Source organism: Leptonychotes weddellii, chromosome 2, assembly GCF_054177405.1.
Source record: "Leptonychotes weddellii isolate Sample4059 chromosome 2, ASM5417740v2, whole genome shotgun sequence".
Lineage (NCBI taxonomy): Eukaryota > Metazoa > Chordata > Mammalia > Carnivora > Phocidae > Leptonychotes > Leptonychotes weddellii.
The window spans coordinates 124733004-124756368 of NC_138370.1; the positions used below are offsets into that span (position 1 = coordinate 124733004).

A 23365-nucleotide genomic window follows, 5' to 3' on the forward strand; every position below is an offset into this window, starting at 1 on the left:
ATTTTGTCTGACATTAATAAGAATTAGCATATGAAAAATTTTACATGGATGACACGTAGAAAAGCCATGACACGTAATTTTAACTGCACTGAGATTTATTTCCTTTTTTATTCATGCTTCTGCTTAACAAGCCAGAACAAATGTACTCACATAATTTTGAAGCCAAAAAAAAACTCGAGGCTAAATTTTACATAAACATCTCTATCCACATACTTTGAACAGGAGATTTTAAGAGCAATCTGTTTGAGGGCCTCTGGGTGGCTCAGTTGGTTGAGCCATTGCCTTCAGCTCAGGTCATGATCCTGGAGTCCCGGGATCGAGTCCCGCATCGGGCTCCCTGCTCAGCAGGGAGTCTGCTTCTCCCTCTGACCCTCCCCCCTTTCATGTGCTCTCTCTCTCTGTCTCTCAACTAAATAAATAAAATCTTAAAAAAATAGAAAAAGTATAAAAAAAAATCTGTTTGAAAATCTCCGATGCTGAATATTTCAGATTATTTTTCCTATCTTTTAAAAACATAAAGGAAAAAATGACAGAGCTAGAAGCAATATTCTCCTCGCAAAGAAAATGACTGTATTGCTTGCTTTTCATCTCTGCTATCCAAGATCACACAACAGTGTGTTTCTATGACTTAACTAGGAGTGGGGAAGAGAATGCACAGTACCATTAAAAATCTCAATTCCTAGGCACTGTCTCCTGGAATTCCGATTCTTTTGATCTGTGTTGGAGTCCAAAAATCTGCATTTTAATTATTATCCCTCCCACATGATTCCTGGGCACACTAAATTTTGATACAAAAAATACTGATTTGAAGGGACACATACACTCCGATATTTACAGTGGCATTATCAACAGTAGCCAAATTATGGAAAGAACCCAAATGTCCATCGACTGATGAATGGATAAAAAAGATGTGTATATGTAAATATATGTGTGTGTGTGTGTGTGTGTAATGGAATATTACTCAGCTATAAAAAAAGAATGAAATTTTGCCATTTGCAATGACATGGATGGAGCTAAAGAGTATTATGCTAAGCAAAATAAGTCAATCAGAGAAAAACAAATACCATATGATTTCACTCATATGTGGAATTTAAGGAACAAAACAGATGAACACAAGAGAAAAAAAAGAGAGGCAAACCATAAAACAGACTCTTAAATATAGAGAACAAATTGAGGGTTGCTGGAGTGGAGGTACGCTGCGGGGGATGGGTTAAATGGGTGATGGGGATTAAGGAGGGCATTTGTTGTGATGAGCACTGGGTGTTGTATGTAAGTGATGAATCACTATATTGTACACATGAAACTAATGTTACACTGTATGATAACTAACTGGAATTTAAATAAAAACTTGAAAAAGAAAAAAAACCCAAAAACCAAAAAACAAAATATATCATCTTACAGTTTGAAGTTCATACACTATACAGTAAATCTGCCAAATTAAATTAGGAAAATACCAAGAACAATTTTCAAGGAGAAATGGCACCAGAGAAGTGATTAAAATGTGAATGAATAAAAAGAAGAATGTCTGAACCATAGGGATTTTGATAATGAATCAACCCTAATATATCTCATGGGAATTACTTATAATTTTCTGATGGATTAGGTAAAAAAAAAAAAATACACAAATTACTAGAATTTATAATTTACTGGAATTCAAGGAATCAGATTACTAAATTATCACTGGCAGAAATTAACCCATAAAGTAAAAAGCTGAAGTTACACACAATCAAATTTATTATTCATGAAAGCATTTACCTTAATTGATTGAGCAGTCTTAAAATTATTGTTTGTTAAAGAAGTCAGCTTTTAAACCTAATGTATTAAGATAAGCCATGAATTCATTTTCCCTTTTTAGCTTTAAGAAAAAATTCATTGTTGCAATATTATTACTTTTTAATTATCATTATTATTAAAAAGAAAACAATTATTCAATTTAGGTTTGAAAACAACCACTTATGCTCCTCTACACCAGCATATGAGTAGAACAAGTTTTCAAAGCCCTTTTATTTTATTGCTTAATTAATTTGTGTTGTATTACACATTGGTCTAAAACAAAAACATTTAAACGACTGTCGTTTTTATTTTGTTTTGTTTTAATAAATGTTAATATTTATACAACCCATTAGACACACGGAGAAAAGCATGAAGCAAACTCTTTAAGACAAGGAGAGTCCAGCTACAGTCCATAATGGCTCTGACGTGGACCCTCCCATCAGAAATGAAATTGTGTGTCATAAATTTTATCCGTAGATGTAAACACTGTACTTTTTTCCCCTAATCAATACCAAGGATACCAAAAAACTCTTTAAAATGTCTTCAGTTGTTTTACCATTAAGCAGTTCACAAATTTATGTCTTTACGAACATCATCCACAAATTTAGTAACAACATATTTTACAGTAAATTCTCCGCTTTCATCCAGTTGTAAGATTAAGCAAAATTGGATCGAGCTCAATCTTTTAGTCATTTGTTTACTATTAAAATGTGAGTTGTTTTATCAAGGCACCTTCCTCAGCTCGGCTTTAGCTTGTGGTTGCAGGAGCAATTCAGGGCTTCATAAAATATTCTTCAATGATATCCAATTGATTATCCAAGGTGATTCTGAAATTGACTTCGAAAGGAAGCTTTAAGCAATTGTAATTTGGCCCTCTGATTGGGTTTTCTATTCTCCCTGGTTAAGACTTCTTTCTTGGAAGCTGCAAAATAGACTGAGGATATTTTTCAAATGTGCAGGATAGTTTCAAAATACACAGGAAGATGGCTGATTTCGTGCATTTATATCTTTGGGTTTTCTCACCAGACACCAATATTTTGGATCATTTGCAGCTTCACAGCAATAAAACTGACCTTTAATTAAGCATCTAAGTACCTCTTAAAAATGTGTGGATCTGCGGCTGCAGCTTGTTACTGCTGGTTCACGATTTGTGGTTGAGGGCCTGCTCTCAGCTGCCTCACTTTCAAGTTCAGTGTAGGAGGCCTAACGGCCAATTACTCTTTTTCAACATGCCTCACGATTGCAGGTTGTTCTGAATTTTTCTCATCATGAATAGTCCTCTATTAGCATAAGAGTTAAACTTCTTGTTTTACATAAAGAAAGATGTTTAAAAAAACTATTTTAAGTTTGTGCTATCTGGGAACTTACTGCAGAACAGTGGAGCTCTGTACATTTAGTAAGAAAAACATTTGGTATAGGGTAAGTCTGACAAATAGGGAAACCAGTGGTTTATGTAATCAAAAGTTATAGATTGCCACTAATGTATAAGGTTACAAATTATTTTTTTAGAAAAATCTGTGCAGATTCCTGGATGGATGGGTCTAGAAAGCACCCTTTCCAGCATAGTCATGTGGATTACTAGCTACAATGTTAATATCCAGATCCTTCCAAGCTTAAAAAAAAAAAAAAAAAGTGGCATATTTTTCTGTCACTGATTGCATGTGCAAACTTTTTAGTCTTTGAGCTTTCATTTTAAAATGGAGTGGGTTGTAGGACTCCTGGCTGGCTCATTCAGAAAAGCATGCAACTCTTGATCTTGGGGTCATGAGTTTGAGCCCCACATTGGGTGCAGAGATTACTGAAAATTTAAATAAACTTCAAAAAAAAAAAAAAAAGAGTGACCGGGCCCGCATGGAAAAGTGGGACTACGTATATCTTACAAAAACCTCTAAGGAGCAAAAAAGTTCAGTAGTTTCTACTATAATTTTTGATGAAATTTGATGGTTTTGGGAGATGGTAAAGTGTTTAAGCTAACAGTGAAATGTATTGACTGGTTTATCTTAAAAAGCCCAGGGACATGGGGGGGCACCAGGCTGGCTCAGTCAGTAGAACATGTGACTCTTGATCTCAGGGTTATAAACTTGAGCCCCACGTTCGGTGCAGAGATTACTTAAAAAGAAAATCTTTAATAAAATAAAATAAAAATAAAAAGTCCAGGACCAGAATTGGAACCTCAACCATGGCTCAAATCGGGGGTGGAAATCCCTTTCCTGTTTCTCACTGCTTCTCTCTGTTGTAGTTTCCTTCTCAGGCAGGCTATTGTCCTATGGTAGCCATGGCGGCCTTGACAGAAGTCCAAGATTTCATTCTGTTAATTTAGCAATACAATTGGCAAAGAGAGAACTTTTTTTTTTTTTAAAGATTTTTTTTATTTATTTGAGAGAGAGAGAGAGAGAGAAACAGCATGAGAGGGGATAGGGTCAGAGGGAGAAGCAGGCTCCCCGCTGAGCAGGGAGCCCGATGCGGGACTCGATCCCAGGATTCCGGGATCATGACCTGAGCCGAAGGCAGTCGCTTAACCAACTGAGCCACCCAGGTGCCCGGCAAAGAGAGAACTTTGACTCCAGAGAGTTCCAATAAAAATCCAAGGTGTGTGGCACCTGGCTGGTTCTGTTGGTAGAGCATGTGATTCTTGATCTCGGGGTCATGAGTTGGAGCCCCACATTGGGTGTAAAGATGACTTAAAACAAAACAAAACAAACACCCAAGGGCTGATTTTCATTGACCTGGATTCGGTCACAAGCCTGCCTCTCAGTGAGTAGCTCGTATTGGGGGTGGTGGAATGCTTTGAGTGGCCCTGGGATCAGGGGTGAGGTAACGACAGCTAAAGCAGGTACAGGGAAGGTGAAGGAGGATGGTATTCCCAAGCACAATTGGGGTGCTGTTTACACAAGCAGCATGGATGCTGGCAAGGCAAACACACAAATTTTTATGACATGCTTCTACATGCCGTATATTTCCATAGCCATGGAAACAAACCACTGGAGGATAGTCAACCCTGATCAGGTTTGAGGAGCATCTGAAGGTCTGCTCACTCGCAGGGAGGCACTCCTGTCCCTCAAGCACATGGACTTCAGCCTGCCCAGAGCCCCGATTTGCAGACATTCCTCTTTGCCCAGCCCAGCCAGACAGGCCTGAACCCTGAACCAGAACGCTTTAGGCTCAAGCTGAGGGCTCCAGTATATGCCAAGTGTGACTTTTCTTTCTTATGAATTTCCTTTGGCTTAAGGGCCCCTTCTTTGTGGTTTTGTTAATTCTTAAGCAAGTTCTTGCTGCTGGAAGGTCTGCAGTTTGGCATAATTTATTGCCTAATATAGACTGCTGATGGAAGCAAACTGTTTTTTCCCCCATCTGCATCATTTAAAGATGTTTGAACAAGAGGAGCAGTTTCCTCAGAGTGAGAAAAAAAGAGGAAGGGAATAAATCATGATGAAAGGAAGAAAAATTGGATCTCTTCCCATTCATACTGGAAGCCAATAATATTTGGAGGAAAGCCATCTTAGTGTTAATTTAAGAAGGGAAAACAAAGGCATGCGGTTTTCTGTCCATTTATAGCTTAACAAAGGAACAAACACTATGATAACAAGTTATTCTGAGAGAATTTGAATCCACAGTAACATGGGTCTTTAGAATTATGTCCTTGACATTCCTGCTAAAATTTAGTTGGGGAAATGAGGGTTATCATAATCCCCCTTTAGTGCCTAATACAAGCAGAATACTTCAAGTGCTTAATAATTATAATTGAGTTTTAGGTTGAGAGACAAATGTTGTGATAATTTCAAGGTACAGTCAGTTCTGTTTGAAAGCTTATTTTGAAAACATCAATTTAGGGGTGCCTGGGTGGCTCAGTCAGTTGAACGCCTGCCTTCAGCTCAGGTCATGATCCCAGAGTCTTGGGATCGAGCCCTGCATCGGGCTCCCTGCTTCTCCCTTTCCCTCCTGTTCACGTTCTTTCTCTCTCTCATAAGTAAATAAAATCTTTTTAAAAATGCTTGAAAACATCAATTTATTCCAACACAAAGGGACGATTTGAGCATAATGAGAATTTTGTGTTTGCTTCCACATGATTGCAGCTGCTAGAACTGCTAGGTGAACTCGTAGAGCTGCTTGCTGAGCAAGCTGCATGGGCTACTCAGAACGCACACACGTGCCAAGGTCTCAAACATAAACCAGCCACCTTGGTTCACATTTGGGTTATGAGCTACACCCATCCACATCTGTTGGTACAACTCTCTATCCTATTTCTGTAATGCTTCCTCCATCACTTGACAATAATTCACAATCAACACTTTGACATTCACTTCCATGAGCAACTGCATGTGTTCTTCTAGAATGCCCTATATAAGGAACTGTTTTATTTCTTAACCGCTTAAAATGTACAAAACTGTGCTATGGTTTTTGTTAGGTTTCTTCTTCTTCTTCTTTTTTTTAACGTGTCACTGACAGTTTTTGAACATGATACCCCTAACCCCAGTTTTCCTGTAAGCCCTATGGTTTTTATTGCTCAGTTTTGCAGGGCAATAATATTTAGGAAGGCATATGTCACATTATAATAAAACCAACTGTACTGAATGTCAAAAAAAGCTTCTTCACCAGAAGTTCCCAATAAAAATAATTATAAGTAATATTTATTGAATGAGCACTGTGTTCTGGATTTTTACATATATTAGCTATGTAATCTAACTTAGTCTTTTTTTTAGAGGAGAGAGAGAGAGCGTGTGCTTGCGCATTAGCAGGGGGGCAGGGCAGAGGGAGAGGGAAAGAGAGAATTTTAAGCAGGCTCCATGCCCAGCAGGAAGCCAATTTAGAGCTCTGAATCTCACAACCCTGAGATCATAACCTGAGCCAAAATCAAGAGTCAGCGACTTAACCAACTGAGCCACCCAGGTGCCCCAAATTTAACTTAGTCTTGAAATTACCCTAAGTTAGGTGTAATTATTGTCCCCATTTTATAATAGGATTTAGAGCAGTTAAATAATTTATTCTCCATCACAGAACTAATAAAGAGTTGGGATTCAAAACCCAGCTCTCTGAGATTGCAGATCCTGCTTCAAACAACAGGGCCAGGCAACAGCCATGGTCAAAGTACTGTGCCAAGTGAATCAGGCCTTGAAACTGGACAGCCTTGAGGTCAAATCCAGGTTCCACCACTTACAAGATGTATATCATTGAACAATCTAAATTCAGTTTCCTAATCTGAAAAATGGAGGGCAATCATAATAATATAGCTAATATTTGTTGAGCACTTATAATTTCTCTCAAAACACTCTAGAAGATAAAAAATATCCCCTTTCTACAAATGACAAAACTCAGGCTCAGAAAAATTAAGAAATTTGATCACAGTGGCACAGCTGGTAAGGGGTGGAGCTGGGATTTAACCTCAGTATGTTAAACTCCAAAGACTCACCTGAACCCCTCTTTGCCACAACCCCCAATAAAACCTTTCTCCTGGCTGTCTCTGAAGATTGAAAGAGAGGCTCTCTATAAATTACTTAGCACTGTGCCCAGTCTAAGGTAGAAACCCAGTCAATGGAGTCCATTATTATTAACACTGGAAATTAGCCAAGAACAAAAATCATTATAAAACACTGTCAATAGTGTTTGGGAGATTAAAAAGTACAGGGGCAAGGGGGCATAAATATCCAGGGAGTTCAGAGGAGGGAAACATGATACCTGTAAATAGGCAGACAGAGATGGAGGAGGGTAACACATGTGGCGTGAACAGCGGAGACCCTGCCACAGACAGGAATACAGAAGCAGGGTTGAGCTCTGAGAAAACAAATCTGGTTAGGATTATAGCAGAGAGGGAGTGAGGGCGTGGGCAGGGCAGAGTGTCTGAGTCATCAGGTGCCGCCCCTGCCAGCTTCCAGGTGAGTGTGGGTTCTTCTGAAGAGCACATTCCTAGGCAACCCAGCCTCTGCTGTTCCTTTACGGTTTGTGCAGTTTGCAGTCCAACAAGGCCCTCTGCAGGCAAGCTGATGGCTAGACTCAGGGGAACTGAGATGAGGCAGGATCTTAAAATCAATCCAGTCAAAGAAGCAAGGTTGCAGACTTTAAAGGCCCATGGTAACCCTCAAGAGAAGCGGGCTAGGCATTGAGAGCATGCTCTGAACCAAAGCAAGACAAGCATGTAGGGGGCGCCTGGGTGGCTCAGTTGGTTAAGCGACTGCCTTCGGCTCAGGTCATGATCCTGGAGTCCCGGGATCGAGTCCCACATTGGGCTCCCTGCTCAGCGGGGAGTCTGCTTCTCCCTCTGACCCTCTCCCCTCTCATGCTCTCTCTATCTCATTCTCTCTCTCAAATAAATAAATAAAATCTTAAAAAAAAAAAAAAGACAAGCATGTAGGACCAGTGCTCTAGATCTATTTTCCAAAAGAAGCTAGAGTTTTAAAAATATATTAAAATATCTAGATTTCTAAATGTGAGCTTGTTTTAAAATAAACACCATGAAGGTCAAAGGAAATGTATCTGCAGGCTGGATCTGCTGTAGAAGCTGCATGATTTCCACACATGACTTTCAACCAGGAAGGGAATGTAGAGATCATCCTTAGTCTGATAAGGAAAATCTGTGTCCTAAGATGGCCTACCGAGGCATCAAGGGAGTCCCAGCCCCTGCTTCGGGGCTCTTCCGGGTTCTTCTCTCTGCTCTGCTTCCCGTGCACGCCAATCCTCATTCCTCTCCCTGCCCCGCTTCTCACACACGCCAAAAGTGCCCAGTATGTGGAAGTAGAAGTGTATAAATCGCCCCCTTTGTTTGTGCTTGGGGCTCAGACCTTTGGAGATCTCTCTCCTCTGAGCCTGCCGGAGTTAAATAAACCTCCTATCCTCCAAGATCATTTTTTTCATTTGCATACAAACCACTTGGATATTATCTCTAAGCTCATCAAGAAACAAATCCCCTAACACCAATATTTTCCATAAAATATTGGGAAGCATTATCATATAGAGTTTAGATGAGGGACTTTGGCATTTACCTGGTTCAGGTCTAGGCTCTGCTGCTAAAAGGCTAAGTGACCTTGACAGTCTACAGTGCCGCTTGGTTCTTCCATCGGGAGATCCACTCCAGGTTCCGTAACATAACTTCTCCACTTAACGGATGAGAATATCGTGCGTGAAGGTCCCCGACAAAGTTAAATAACCATGCAGCTGGACTAGATTGCAGGTCATTCAAATGTCTATCCCTTGCATCGATTTTCTAGTATTGCTTCCAATTTTTGCCCCTCGCTGGACAACCGCCATTGAGTGTCTTTCTTTAAAGTGTACGTGGGACTCAGGGTAGGATTGTGAGAGTGACATGGTGGGAAGGAGATTGATTTGATTTTTCTGTAGATGGGAAAACCATTCATTCCTCATCCCCTCACCACACTAAGCCAGGCGTGTCCCAGTTAGGGGACAGCACCAGAGAACCCTTGTTCACAGGCTAGGGTCAAGCATTCCCAAGTGACCTCCTCATCCCCGGAGTCCTGAAGATAAACTGGGGTCTACTTACAGTCTACAGTCTCTCCCCAGAATGTATATTCATCTGTCAATGGGCACTTGAACCCTGTTCTGGCCCCACCCGAAGGATGGTATGCATATCTTAATAATCAGCAGATGACAGCAGGGGTTTTTGTGGCTGATCCATAACAAAGGTTATTATTTTATACATTTTAAAGAAAGGGACTTTTTTTCATTTGCATACAAACCACTTGGATATTATCTCTAAGCTCATCAAGAAACAAATCCCCTAACACCAATATTTTCCATAAAATATTGGGAAGCATTATCATACAGAGTTTAGATGAGGGACTTTGGCATTTACCTGGTTCAGGTCTAGGCTCTGCTGCTAAAAGGCTAAGTGTACTTGACAAAGGAATAGCCTTTTCTCTAAGCCTCAATTACACACAGGCATGGATTAATTAAAATAATGCTAATAATGCCTTTCAAACACTGTAAGTGCTCTTGAGTGGTAGCTATATTACACTATTACTTTAATTTGATTTGTGAGAGACTCAATATTGAATCAATATTTTCATGCAATTTTAAAGATCTGTAGATGCCAATCTTTCCAGAAAGCTGTGAAGCCTAATTAACATCCTCTTAAAGATCAAAAGCACTGCTAGTTTGATACCTGTCTGACTGCAGTCCTAACTGAATTACAATCTGAGTGATTTATGCTCCAATAACACCTGAGACATAAAAATTATCATGAGATATATTATAGATAAGATCCAACTAAACCGTTCAATTCTCCTTGTTACCCTATAAGCACACTCCTAATCTTTATGGGATGTTTCTTTGGAGGCTGTCGGTGTTGCCCACAGTCTGGATAGCCATCATGTTCGGTTTCGTCAGAGGAGTGAAATAGAATGGTGGGACTCATTGATTCACGTGGATATTCTCCAGGGGTCTAGCCTTTGCATTTGGAGGAAATGAACGGCTTGAGCTCTTGTACTCTGAGCTGGGCGCTCATGGATTGAATAATTAACAGAAATCGGGAGCTGAATTTGGAAGATCTGCTTCTGAATGTGCTACTGAACAGGGCTGCACCAAGGTTTGGGCAGAAACATGGACTCACCCAGATTAGCAGTGCCAGACTCTGACAAATTAAATTTCAACACTTGCAGTTCATCTTGGCAGATGCTAGTAAGCTGATGTCATGCAGCCATGATGTAAGCCAGAAAGAGTGGTATTTTGCAATGGAAAGATTCCGGTAACCCTTCCCATGAATGTGGGTTGCAGGATATCAATATTTACATCACACTACGGAGACTTTGTGACATTTTGCAATACCAGAAGTTAGATGGCTTACTCATGGCCTTCTGCAGACAAAAATTGTCCTGATGTCCAACATCAAAGGCTTAATTGCTGATGTTTGCCTTGTTATTTTCTTAAGACATTTTTTCAATTACATATAATGAGTGGAAATCTTCTTGACATCACCAAAATGGACAATTCAAAATTAAAGGATTAGATTTGTAGTGTGCCCGGAAACACGAAAAGATAATCTATGTTTTAATTTCATCTACTTCAAACATTATAAAAGCATAACATACAAAAAGTCATTTGGGATTGGGCACCTGGCTAGTTCAGACGGTAGAGCATGCGACTCTTGATCTCAGGGTCATGATTTCGAGCCCCATGCTGGGTGTAGAGATTACTTTAAAAAAAAAAAAAAGTAATTTGGGGACAGAGGATACAATAACAAGTAATTATACTTTTTTTTTGTAAATTTACTGGTTCAAATATGACTGAAGTTATAGTGTTTGCTCCCAGCCCTATCATGGTCCAATATGCTAATTAATGAAGCACTTATGAATATTGATGACTTAGGAATGTATTCTCAAAGATGGAAGGATAGACACAGGAAGAAGACAAAATGGGAATTGAGCAAAATCGATGAAGCCCCCTTATCCGGGTTGTTTTAGTCAAAGATGCCAGAAACATGTTCCTGTTCCTTTCCTAGATGATCCACCGCACCTAATAATTCATGACTGAGAGCTGAAAATGCAGTGCTGACACAGGGCCTCCCTGGCAGACGTTTCTCGGGGTCTTATTGCACACGGGGAAAAAAACAAAAGACCGGAAAGTTTGCAGAACATCTTGTATGTATGCATTTTCTCACTGGAGTCCCGTTTACATATGTAAACATTGCCATAGGAATGCCCGAGATTCATCCCTCCCTGCAAAATCAATTCTAGGCATCATGGGACCTGAAGATTATTTTGCATGATGGACCACGAACAGATGGCTTCTCATAAGCCACACTTTAAATTTCTGCAGTCTCATGGGGGATGGGAGGATCTTCTACTCTTCATGCATCCTATTCTCCAGTGAAAAAAACCTGATTCCCAATTGGTTTCTGTTTCGGTTTGGCAATCTGGAAATTTTAATTCTCTGTCTGGTGTTATTTAATTTCAGTTATATCGTGCTTACAATTTAGAAATATTTATAGACAGCAGATATTTATAACTTTTTAGGTTATCACCTCCCCAGACTCCAGCATTAATTCTTCTTTCCTTTCATCAAGAGGCAGTGTTAATTAAGCTTTACTGCTTCTTCCTGGACTCTCCCCAGCTTTTTAACACCTTTTTGAAATGCCCAGGAAGAGCATAGCTTTCTAGGCGTGGTCGCTGGAGTCACTGGGAGGATCCTTCACCTCCCCACTTTTTGGTATGATGTAACCTTTGCATAGTTTGTGAGGACAAGCAGAAAGTGCTGACAAGCGCGATTCATCTGCATGAAATTCCTTATGGAGGAAAAACGAAGCTGGAGAAATACCTTCTACTCAAAGGAAAGCAGAATATAAGGTTTTGTTTAGGAGTGAGTGGAAAGTTATTAGAAGTGAAAGTCTTGTTACCATCGTAAGAACGTTCGTGTTTGATTCTCTTTTAACCCACCTTGTGATCAGACCTGTTTCACTTATTGCTTATCTACGTCAGGATAGAGAAAAGAAAGTCCATAGTTTTAGATTGAATCCAAAAGAAAATTTGGTAGATATCATTTTTCTTTAATTTCCTGTTTCAGTTCCTTGAAAAACAAATTTTTAATTTATTATTCTACAAACCACACATTAAACTATACACCTAAGAGGATGTCCAGTGGTGTGTTTGGGGGTTAGAGGTGGCCTGGGGTTGAGAATAATCCCACTTGCAGAACAAACATGGAAGAACTTCTCTTGACCCATTGTCCAGTTTTGAAGCTATCAGGGCCTTGTAGAAAATAAAACCAAAGCCCAAAGAAATTAAAGGACCTGCACAAGACTATTCGACTTATGTGGAAGAAATAGGATTAAAGAGGAAGGACCCTAATTCCCAAGTAGGTATTTCTGCCATTGTTCCATTTTCTCTCGCTCTGTGCAAATCTGCTATCAAGTATTCAGAAATGGTAAAGAAAGTTTCCACATGCTGTTGGCTGGTGAAAAAATTCCTATGTCCAATTCTTCAGTTTCTATGTCAGGGCCAATGGTCAAATTTTATTTATTAGTAGAATTCTAGAATTTCAGTCAAAATGGGTAGTCACCAGGTAGTTCCACTAACATCAGGAAGAGGTGATGAGCATAAACGTTAGGGGACCCATGAGTCCAACACAAAGTTTTATAATCCATGCAGAAACAGAAATTTCACCTACAGGACTCGATATCCAGATAGCTTTCAGTCATCAAAAACTCTTTAGCTTATTCCATATTTCACAGATAAAGGCTACATAGTGTTGTCACAAGCTGGGCATGATTCGTGTTTGCCTTGGACATTCCGTGTTCTTCTCTCTGGTTTAGACTTCAGGCACATGCTTGCGTCCCAGAGGTGCCGTAACACTGACCTCATCCGAACAGCTGACATCACATTCTTTTAGACACCAGGAAAGCAGCATGTTTGGGACCAGGTCCATAGAGCAGTGATCCAAAATACTGGTGGTAGCAAGTACATGAAGAACCCAACCTTGGCTTTGCTTTGGCTTCCTGCAAGGTTGATAATTATTCCCATGAAACTTCACATCTGACACAGTCAGAGGCCTGAAACTCGGTCCTTCTGCAGTAAGAACAATAACCACACAACAACAGCAACTGCAACCAGCCCAGAGTAGGACTATGAACTTGACTTCTGTCACTGTAGCTTGTTCACTCGGCTCCCGTGGCACCCTAACGATGGCAAAGTCCGAAGACCAACGTTGAAATTTATTCTCTCCCATCCAGGTATTCTCTCATTTCATCATGATCCCAACTTCCATTATTTTCCAGTCCAGTCAGCTTGGGAAGTTTTGTTGTTTCATTTGAAGATTTCAATTTGGGGCCCGCTGATTTTTATAAATGCCTCATGAAAATTTCTGACAAAGGCCTCACAGTGGTCTCCCTCCGGAACAGATATTATAAGGTGATTTCAATTTTAGACACCTAAAACAGAACATTGGTTTCCATGTGAATGTGATGGCTGTTTGTATAGTTTATGGAGAATGGTATATATGCTCTTGTATAGCAATTGCTCTTGGTGCCCCACCCCAAATCCATGGGGTGGACCCACCCCCCAGGGGCTACACCTGTTAACAGGCTCACAGTTGCATCCTTCTCCAGAGGACTGCCCTTGGCCAACAGAGCACTTAGCCTGAAGATTCCTGGGAGATTCCAAGCCCTTGCCCCCTTTCCCACCAGGAGCATCCTGCCACCCATGCTTGATGACACAGGGCACTAAAACCAAGATCCCTCGCCCTCATGGGAGACATCTGCCATGCCATTCATATTCTAGATTTCCCTATGGAATTGGGCCAAGGCTAGATGTTGGCGAAAGCCACGTCTTTGCTCACCTTCATACTCTGCTCTAGTTTTTCTTACTCCATTACAGAGTTCACCTTAGAGAACTCCCTCAGCCATTGACTTGCACAAGAATCCCCATCTTAGGTTTGGCTGCTGAGGAACCTGACCTCACACAGTGGTCTTGTTAACATTAAAAGGTTTTACTTCCTTTTTTTTTTTTCTTTCTTGGTCTCTTAGGCAATTGATATAACAATATCAATTGATAGAATAGATTTTATACCAATTGACCTACAACTGACATAACAGATGTTCTTCTACGATGCAGTTATTAAGCAAACAAACTTTTATTTTGTACAGTCAGTCTTGGTCATTTAAAAAATGGCAACTCAGTTAATAAGGTACAGCAAAGGAAATGTATTTGCACTTTTTTCTTTAACGTATCTCACATTATTTCTTGACTTTATCCTAGTTACATGGATTTAAGAAAAAATTACCAGTGTGGATAACACAAGTAATTTATATTTGTGGATCAAGCTTATTTTCTTAGGCTTTTAGCAGTAGACAGAATCTCCCAAATAAACCCTCAGCTGAAGTCTAAAAAGAAAATGTTTGCCATACATTTTCATTCATTTAATACTCATTTCTTGATTTGTTCTTCAACAAATATTAGCTGAGTGACTACTGTGTGCCAGGCATGGTAATTAGCACTGAATATATAACCGTGAACAAGATACACTCTCTACTCTTGTGGGGTTTACTGTCCTCCTTACCTGTAACTTTGATGTGGGCAGACAGAGATGAGGATGAAGAGAAATTGTAAATCGGAGCTATTCTAGTGCAATTGCAGGTAAATTTTTACTGCTTGTCTGTGTTTATAAGAAAAAGCATCAAAACAAATATGTAGGAAATTGCCAGATCTGCAGCCATTTTTCACTAAACAATTACACATGTCAGTGCTTGGTACATTGTAGGGGCTCAATAAATATTCATCAAGTGAACAAGTGCCCAGTCACTTCCTATTTTCGTTTTTTCCTACCTCTTTCTTATGTAGCAGTAAAAAATAGCAAGAAAACCACTTAATAATAATCCAACGCCAATCCCAATTGCAATGTATTTTTCATGAGAATCCACAGCATATGAAGTTAAGGTCAAGTGCTCACACCTTTCTCCAGTATAACCGGTAAAACACCTTTAAAAAAAAAGAAAAGAATGCATAATTTTAAAACTCATAGTGGTAGAAATAGAAAGAAATGACCAATTTCAAAGAATAAAAATTTCAATAGAAAGTAATGTAAATTAAAGAGGAAAATGCCAAATGAAAGCCAACTGTTAAATGTATTGAAGAAGCTATGTATTTCACAATAATCAATTCATTAAGGGCCCATATTAATGTAACTTCCCTCATGGGTAGAAGGGGAAGGTAATCTGCTTGCATGAGTTGATCTAGAAAATTGTTAATCTAGTCTTTCATAGGAGAATGCCTAGCAAACCAATGATCATAAAAACAGTACTTAATTTCTCTAGAACTTTATATTCCTGAAATGTGTTTGCTATAATCTATTTCATCTCATCCTATAATCAACCCCGAGAAAACTCAGAATCATCCTTGCATGTTGCTAAAATGCACATTTGGATTCAGTAGTTTTGAGTGGAGCATAAGCTTCTGCATCTGTAACAAGCTCCCAGGTTACCTAGAAGCTGCTAATGTGGGAACCCTGTTTTTGAGTAATGAGGGTTAGGTAGTTTAGGAAAACACTCCTTAGATATTCAAATACAGTGAGTCATGTTCAGATGATGTACCCTTTGTACTAGATAAGAGAGAGGTGTGTGGAAAGGGACTATGTGAACCGCATAGAAACATGTGAAACATAAGTTCATCTCCTCCCATCTCTAGGACTTGGAAAGTTCTTTGCAATTACGTGCAGATGGCTTTCTCCAGCTCATGGTGGAATGCGCAAACACCATTGATGCAGTAACTATTGTGGTCTTCCAGGCAAGGATGTGAGAACTTCAAGGCTATGGGTCCTTCTGTGTAGTCAACTAGGAAAAGGACATACAATGTTAACAGATGAAGTGGGTCACACTCTTATAGTAGATTTGTTACACGTATGTAAAGAGATCTTTAATTTTAAGAATATTCTTTGGGTGCTCTGCCTTTTAAACTATTGACTGATTCCGTCGGCAGGTTATAGTCCAAAGTTTGGGTTAATATTATTTAGACATATCACTAACTAATTAGGGGGGTGGAGGCGCATTGATGATTGCTCTGCTCTTTAGAAGCTACATAATGAGGCAGAGATACCAGTTTGCCAAAAGGTGGCAGCATTTGTTCTCGTTTTAGCCTTGATTCTCCTTTTTTAATTCTCCCCTTTACACCTGAGAAGTCAGCACTTAGGAAATTGGGATTTACAGAGATAATGAACTTGAGAAGATGAAAATTCCCCGCTTCCTCTTCTGTGGACTACCAGTTGAGAAGGTAATGGTAAAGGGAGCCCTGTGCCTGATTTCAGAAGAGGAATTGTCATGACCTATACAAGAAGCCAGAAACAGGGGCGCCTGGGTGGCTCAGTTGGTTAAGCGACTGCCTTCGGCTCAGGTCATGATCCTGGAGTCCCTGGATCGAGTCCCGCATCGGGCTCCCTGCTCCGCGGGGAGCCTGCTTCTCCCTCTGCCTCTGTCTCTCTCTCTCTCTCTCTCTCTGTCTCTCATGAATAAATAAATAAAATCTTAAAAAAAAAAAAAAGAAGCCAGAAACAAGTTATGGCTCAAGCTTCACATAGTTGAGACAACACCTTTGAATATTAATTGGAAATTGTACTCAGTTAAGAGCCATTATGAGATAATGGGGAAAGCCCTCGAGACAGACAGAATGAGAAAATCTGGGTTTTGAAGTCTAACACCATGCAAATGACTGCATCTGGCAAAACTTCTGTGGTCAAGTGTCCAGAAGTCTCTACCGGAAGATTCCCTTTGGCAAAATATATACATTTCAGGATGCTTACTCCTCGTTCCCTGATGTACTGAAGACATACACCTATGCCATCCTTGGGGTATATGCAGTGGGGATGACACTTGGGTAAAGCTGAATAATTGAGTCCTTTCTGGTAAAAATCTAATTACCGATTCTTAAACTTGTCCCAAGCAGAATTAGTGGCATTTTATTTCATCATTGTTATGAATAAACGTATTTCCCCATCTTTCGTTATCATATCATACCACATTTGCCTTGCTAGCTAAGTAGATGAACAGAATCCTACTTATTTGTTTTTAGGGAAGAAAACGATCTAAAAAGGTGTATTTTTCTTATATTGAAAATACTAAATCTTAGGTACTAAGCCACAATAGGATACTGTGTTATATAACTTCATTTTGGTTGAGAACACACAATATTACCTGAAGATTCACCTTCATTTTGTTGAATGTGGTGTTGTGAATCTAGTATCTCATTTTAATAATTAACTCTAAGCCAGTAAGAATTTCCCATTATAAACTGTGTTGGGTTCTTCCTGCTTCAAGACTAAATCAATTGAATTAGCCAAGCCTGAACCAGGATTTGCTAGAAAATGTGAGAACTGAGAGAAGACATCTTCAAGGAAACAGTATACTAGAGAGCCTCATCTTTCCCCTAAGGAGAAGAATATTAGTTACAAGTTTATGAAAAATTTCCTAAGATATTGGATGTAGATTTTTAAATTAAATTAAAAACGGAGAAACTGAAGCTCTCCATCAAGAAAGCAAAGGAAAACTGTAGAGATGATATATTCAGTCCCCTGTTGTCTATTATTATTCTCTGTAACTTGGAAGACTTTCACTATTAAGGAAGTAAAAAGGTGATGCTGGGTGCACTGTTACGAAGTCAGTCACTGAGGGGAAACTGTTCTTGAATTTTCTACATTATTATCTCCCAGATCTTTTCTCTTGGCTCAAAGGCTCAGAAGACACGAAGAAGTTTGGCTAAAAATTATTCTAAAGCTCACACAGATTTTGTCTTGTCAATGGATAGATATTTAAAACTCAAATGGGCAGGCCCTCTTATGTTCCCACGTCTGACCCTTCACTTCCTTTTCCTCAGCTGCAGGTGGAACCGCCGCCAAGATGCAGATTTTCCTGAAAACCCTTACGGGGAAGACCATCATCCTTGAGGCTGAACCCTCGGGTACAATAGAAAATGTACAGGCCAAGATTCAGGATAAGGAAGGAATTCCTCCTGATCAGCAGAGACTGATCTTTGCTGGCAAGCAACTGGAAGATGGACGCACTTTGTCTGACTACAACATTCAAAAGGAGTCTACTCTTCATCTTGTGTTGAGACTTCGTGGTGGTGCTAAGAAAAGGAAGAAGAAGTCTTATACCACTCCCAAGAAGAATAAGCATAAGAGAAAGAAGGTTAAACTGGCCGTCCTGAAATACTATAAGGTGGATGAGAATGGCAAAATCAGTCGCCTTCGTCGGGAGTGCCCTTCAGATGAGTGTGGTGCTGGAGTTTTCATGGCTAGCCACTTCGACAGACATTATTGTGGCAAATGTTGTCTGACTTATTGCTTCAACAAACCAGAAGACAAGTAATTGTATATGGGTTAATAATAAAAGACATGAACTAAAAAACAAACAAACAAAAAACACTCAAATGGGCAAAATATTTTAAGTAAATTCTTTTTAATTTAAAATTATTGGTGAAATAAGGAATGTTTAAATAATACTAGCCTTCATATTCAGAAACAAACCATCTGACTTGATCTTTTATTTTCCTGACTTTGAGAGCAAGATATGCTGTTTTCTCTGTCCTATGTCGTATCACCAATCTTCACAAGAGGGGATAGTGATTTGTGTGAGAATCCTAACTACCCGGTACACACGTCGTGGCAGGTAACAAGTTTTCCAAGTTCACCTCCCAGAGTTCAAACAGGCTTAAAAAAATACTGATGCTCAACAACAGCCAGAAGCTATTCTAATAATAATAGTAATAGTGATAATACATCATCACCATCAACAACCAAAATTAAGTATAAGTGGTTAGGAAATAAATACAGCATATGCTAAAACAACAACAAAAGCCCCCCAAAACAAAACAAGAGAAAAGGGCTTTCCAAAGATGGATTAAGGCTTCATCATGTCATAATTTCTTTGGCTGCAAAGTCATGGTCACAGAATAAAAGATGATATCAAAATATCAGTCGTCAAGAATGCCAGAACAGGGACGAACCACCTTGCGACACACATGGGTTATTGGGAACCGAGCAGGGGTCAGGCAGAAAATGTGGGGTGTCTCACATTCAGGACCGTAACTGAAGACAACTTCTGTATCTCTCATTTACTTGGCCCCTTTAGAAGGGCAATTCTTTGATGGCACATTTACCTGTCACTTCCATTTAACAGAAGAGTCGATTAATAATAAAATATATATTTCAAAATTTCCAATGTTGCTTTTGATCACAATCCAAATATCTCTCAAATGGTAAACAGAGGAAAAAAAGCACTTAAAATACACAAGTGTGAAGAAAATACCTTCTGTTTTGTTCACTGTCCAGTTACTTGGCTGGGTTGTGATTGGGGGTGTCCCCGGCTCGGCTGCCTCTGTAGTCAGGGCTGTCACTGCTGTATGAAGGGGTGGGGGCGGGGGGGAGAGAGGGGAAAGGCATCTTTAGCAGGTGAGCCGCCTTCTACATGCAAGCGACAGACCGAAAGTTATGTGCAAGCCACGGATCAAAAGTCCTTCTTAGTCTACTTATTCCCACCTGTGTTCTATTTTCAGTTCATTTACATTTGAAATCCAAAACCTGACCGGGGCAGTTTCCTGACAGTTTCTCATCCATACCAATTCCAGGGACTACTTTATAATTACAGAAAGTAGAAACACATACATTTTTACGAGAAAGTGGATACATGGGTATACTAATTCAATCACAAGGATGCAGTGACACAGTAGTTAAAATGTATCAACTGCTCTTCAGTTGCATCAAGCAAGCAGACAGGTCTCAAAAAAGGGGGTATCACCATCTGTTAGGAGCCAAACCTGCATTACATAAGAAACTCAATTAATTCACAGATTCCTTGCTCTGTCCTTTGTCGTGAAGAACGGCGTTAAAAGCCAACTTCTCATTAATTCAGAGGAAACAAATTCTATTCATATTTTACACGGATACAAAATTAACAAGACAAAAAGGAACTACCTACCTTTGAATAAGAGATAGACTGATATTGAAACTCCGAAAGCCATTTCCTGCTGTTGTTAACAGTATCTTTCTTATCCTCCGAGACTGACAGGTGGAAGGTTTTTATTGAGCTCTCCGGAGTCTTTCTTGCATTTATATTTCATGAAGCGTCATCTGCCAGTTCTTACCAATCAAAAAAATATGTACTTCTGGCAGCAGCTGTAGGTAGAGCCCTCGAGGCGCTCACACACTTGTTTAGGATACCTAATGTTATCTAGCAATGTGATCAAGTTTTCTTTTGAAACACTGGTTTCCTGTTACCTGTGGGCATAATTGTGTATGTAAAAGTACTTAAAACAACAAAAAAGAATCTAAATTCAGGGAAGGCCCCATTGCTGCGAACAGACTTGTACCAGCTCCAAAGTGGCTAGTGACCTACATAGGATTCCAGCAAAGGGGAGTTCTGATATTTGCAAACCAGGAAACAGCATCACCGGGCAATAAATCAAACATCCCTGAAACTGTATGTACTTTTACATACACGATTATGTTACACCACCTCTCAGTTACACCACCTCTCATACGGACTGCACGTGAATCAAGGTATTTTGTAATTTAAACGGCAGGGGAGAAAATGAAATTTGGGTAACAGCAGAGGTTTCATATTCCATTTTATTTTTTTGCTACTTTGTGTTGCTACTACCAGTTCTGTAAAAATAATTATTTTTAATAGCATAACATTTGCCTTTATGTCATTCTGCCATTTAAGATTTTTCCGAGTAAATGGAATGGGCTGCCAATTTCCTTAGAGCAACAATGCTTCAGTCTGTGCTCCAGCGACTTGGCTAGGGAGAACCAGTAAAGTACCAGAATGATGAGGATGAGGAGGATGATGCCATCTCCACTAAGATAAAATGAAAGTATTTAGGTTTGGTATGTCTAACGAACAGAAAGTTTTAACACGACATTCAAATTTTTCTCACTGTTAATCTAGTTATGATTATTAAAATGCCATTTTAAAGGGCAAGATGTGATTATTGCTGTTAGATTTTGTGACGGTAGGAGGTTCCCATAAATTTTCACTTGCCCCAAATTATTATAAAGAACCTATATAAACATGTTTTACTGAGGTGTCCTGCCTTTCTACCAGGAATTTCAATTGCTCATATTTTCCGGACCTTGAAAACCTGTTTAAGTCAAGATAGGTTATCATTTGCATCGTGTCCATTCAGCAAATTTGTTTTACCAGAAAGGATCTCTTTCACTATTGAAATATGAATTTGGCTTCAGAAATCACACAAGAATGAGCTTGTTGAACTCATTATAACTTGGGCAATCACCAAAGGAGTCATCATTTTAAAGTTAAAAGAATATACAGCACTTGGCTCACTTTAAACAAGCCTACATTTTGTATTTCTACTTTTGTGGGTTTTTTTTTTTTAACTGTTCATTATTAAGACAATTTCTGGATAATATTTTTCCCAGGAAAATAATATTTGAATTATAAATCAAACAGTCATCCTCTGCACCACTGCTGTGAATTTAAGAAGAAAAACATTTGCAAAGGATTAAATAAACCATTATGACCAATTGCAATTGTTGGAGGGACATACTAGGACTACTGTTAAATATCTTTATTTGTAAGACGGGGACATAGTACAACAGCCATCTTGGCTGTTAACTGTTAACTAGAGTTTGCAGAGTGCTTTGCATTTTGCAGAAGGCTTTCATGCACCTCCCAGTTATTTCTTCAGTAATCCTGGCCCCAACAAATCCAGTGCCTAACATATGGTATATACCTAACGAATCCATCTTGAGTGAATAAAGAAATAAACAAGAGGCCTTATTTCTCTTCCCTTATGACAACTGAGGAATGGAGACTCAAAAGAGTGACGTACCAAAGGATATGCCCTACAGTCAGGACTCGAATCTGTGTTTGGATTCCAGGTCACATGTCCTTTCTACTTCCCCAGCTGTGTTCTCTAGGAGGAATCCGTATACTGATCTCGGAGGAATTCTCTGATTTATCTCCTAAAATCAAACTTTAAATCCATTACCTCTATCCTAAGAATCTAAATATTAAATCAACTGTGGCTTTCACTCACATTTGGGCTGAGAAGAATGGCCTGTGCTCTTTCCTGATGTTTCCCCACTCTGGTGAATTAGGCCACATAACACAGAAACTCACCTACCTCTTTCCTAAAGACTTACACCAGAAAATAGCTCTAGTCAGCCCACATGCGTCTTTCCTCTGGGACTCATACTAATGGATCCCACTTAAACTCTCTTTAAGAGAGTCCCCTGTGTTCCCTTCCTCAATCCTCTCACAAAAAGTCCCTTCCCAATCCTGAAGAATGGGGGAAGGGGCATTGTAAGGTGGTCTCACTGATATCGTCACTCATTCTTGATACACACTGGAGCATGTTAGAAAGAGAAAGGGGAAAGAAGGCTAAGAACACTCCACTGTCATTCTTCCCTTCTGCCACTTTTTCTGTCTCTTTAATTTACTCGTCTCTCTCATCATAAGCATCTCTGAAAGTCTTCCTTTCCCCTCCCTTCCCTTTCTTTCTTTGCCTTCTTTCTTGCTCTCTCACTAACTCAACAAAAATCTGTTGCTAGACATTGGTGGGAAATGGTCATCCGTCCATGGCCTTCTCTCTCTCTAAACTTATTCTGTAATTCTCATGGATGCAGTTGCCATTCATTCATTCACTCATTCAGTATTGAATGCCTGCAACATCCATGGCCCTGGGCTGGATGTGGTGGTAGCAAGACAAATAGACAAATCATGCATGGACTCTGACTTCAGGGTACTGAAGGGAGTTAAGGAAAGCACATACAGAACTGGGTAGGAACTGAGAAGTGCCATGAATGTGTGCAGAAATGGCTGTGGGAGTTCAGGGGTGGGACTCATGCCAGTTTTCATGGACGAGTTTCATTTGAAGTGAACCTGGAATAACAAGGAAGATTTAGATGTGTAATAAGAGAAAGGATTCCAGGTGGAGAAAGGCACTGAGGGAGGCAGCGTGATGTAATGACAAGAGAGTGAGCTCTGGCTCACAGCAATCCAGACCTTGCTTTGAATTCCACGTCCACTATCCATTTGGCCCTGGCTGAGGCTTTTTAATAACCCCAAGGGTCAATTTCCTCATCTATCAAATGGAGACTGTCCATAACAACAAAAAAATAAAGCATGTAGCACACGCCAGGTGCT

At 39.7% G+C, this 23365-nt stretch overlaps 1 protein-coding gene and 1 pseudogene across 1 annotated transcript; one reads left to right on the forward strand and one right to left on the reverse strand.

The window, feature by feature from the left end:
* Nucleotides 1–12277: 12277 nt before the first annotated feature.
* On the reverse strand, nt 12278–20341 carry EPGN (epithelial mitogen). The gene is made up of 5 exons (XM_006729815.2): nt 20174–20341; nt 19505–19594; nt 15919–16039; nt 15036–15188; nt 12278–13642 (listed from the first exon to the last, which is right to left on the reverse strand). The coding sequence occupies exons 1-5, from the start codon at nt 20214–20216 to the stop codon at nt 13588–13590; spliced, it is 462 nt and encodes a 153-aa protein (XP_006729878.1). The 5' UTR covers nt 20217–20341; the 3' UTR covers nt 12278–13587.
* Nucleotides 18034–18577, forward strand: LOC102739858 (ubiquitin-ribosomal protein eS31 fusion protein pseudogene; annotated as a pseudogene).
* Nucleotides 20342–23365: the final 3024 nt, after the last annotated feature.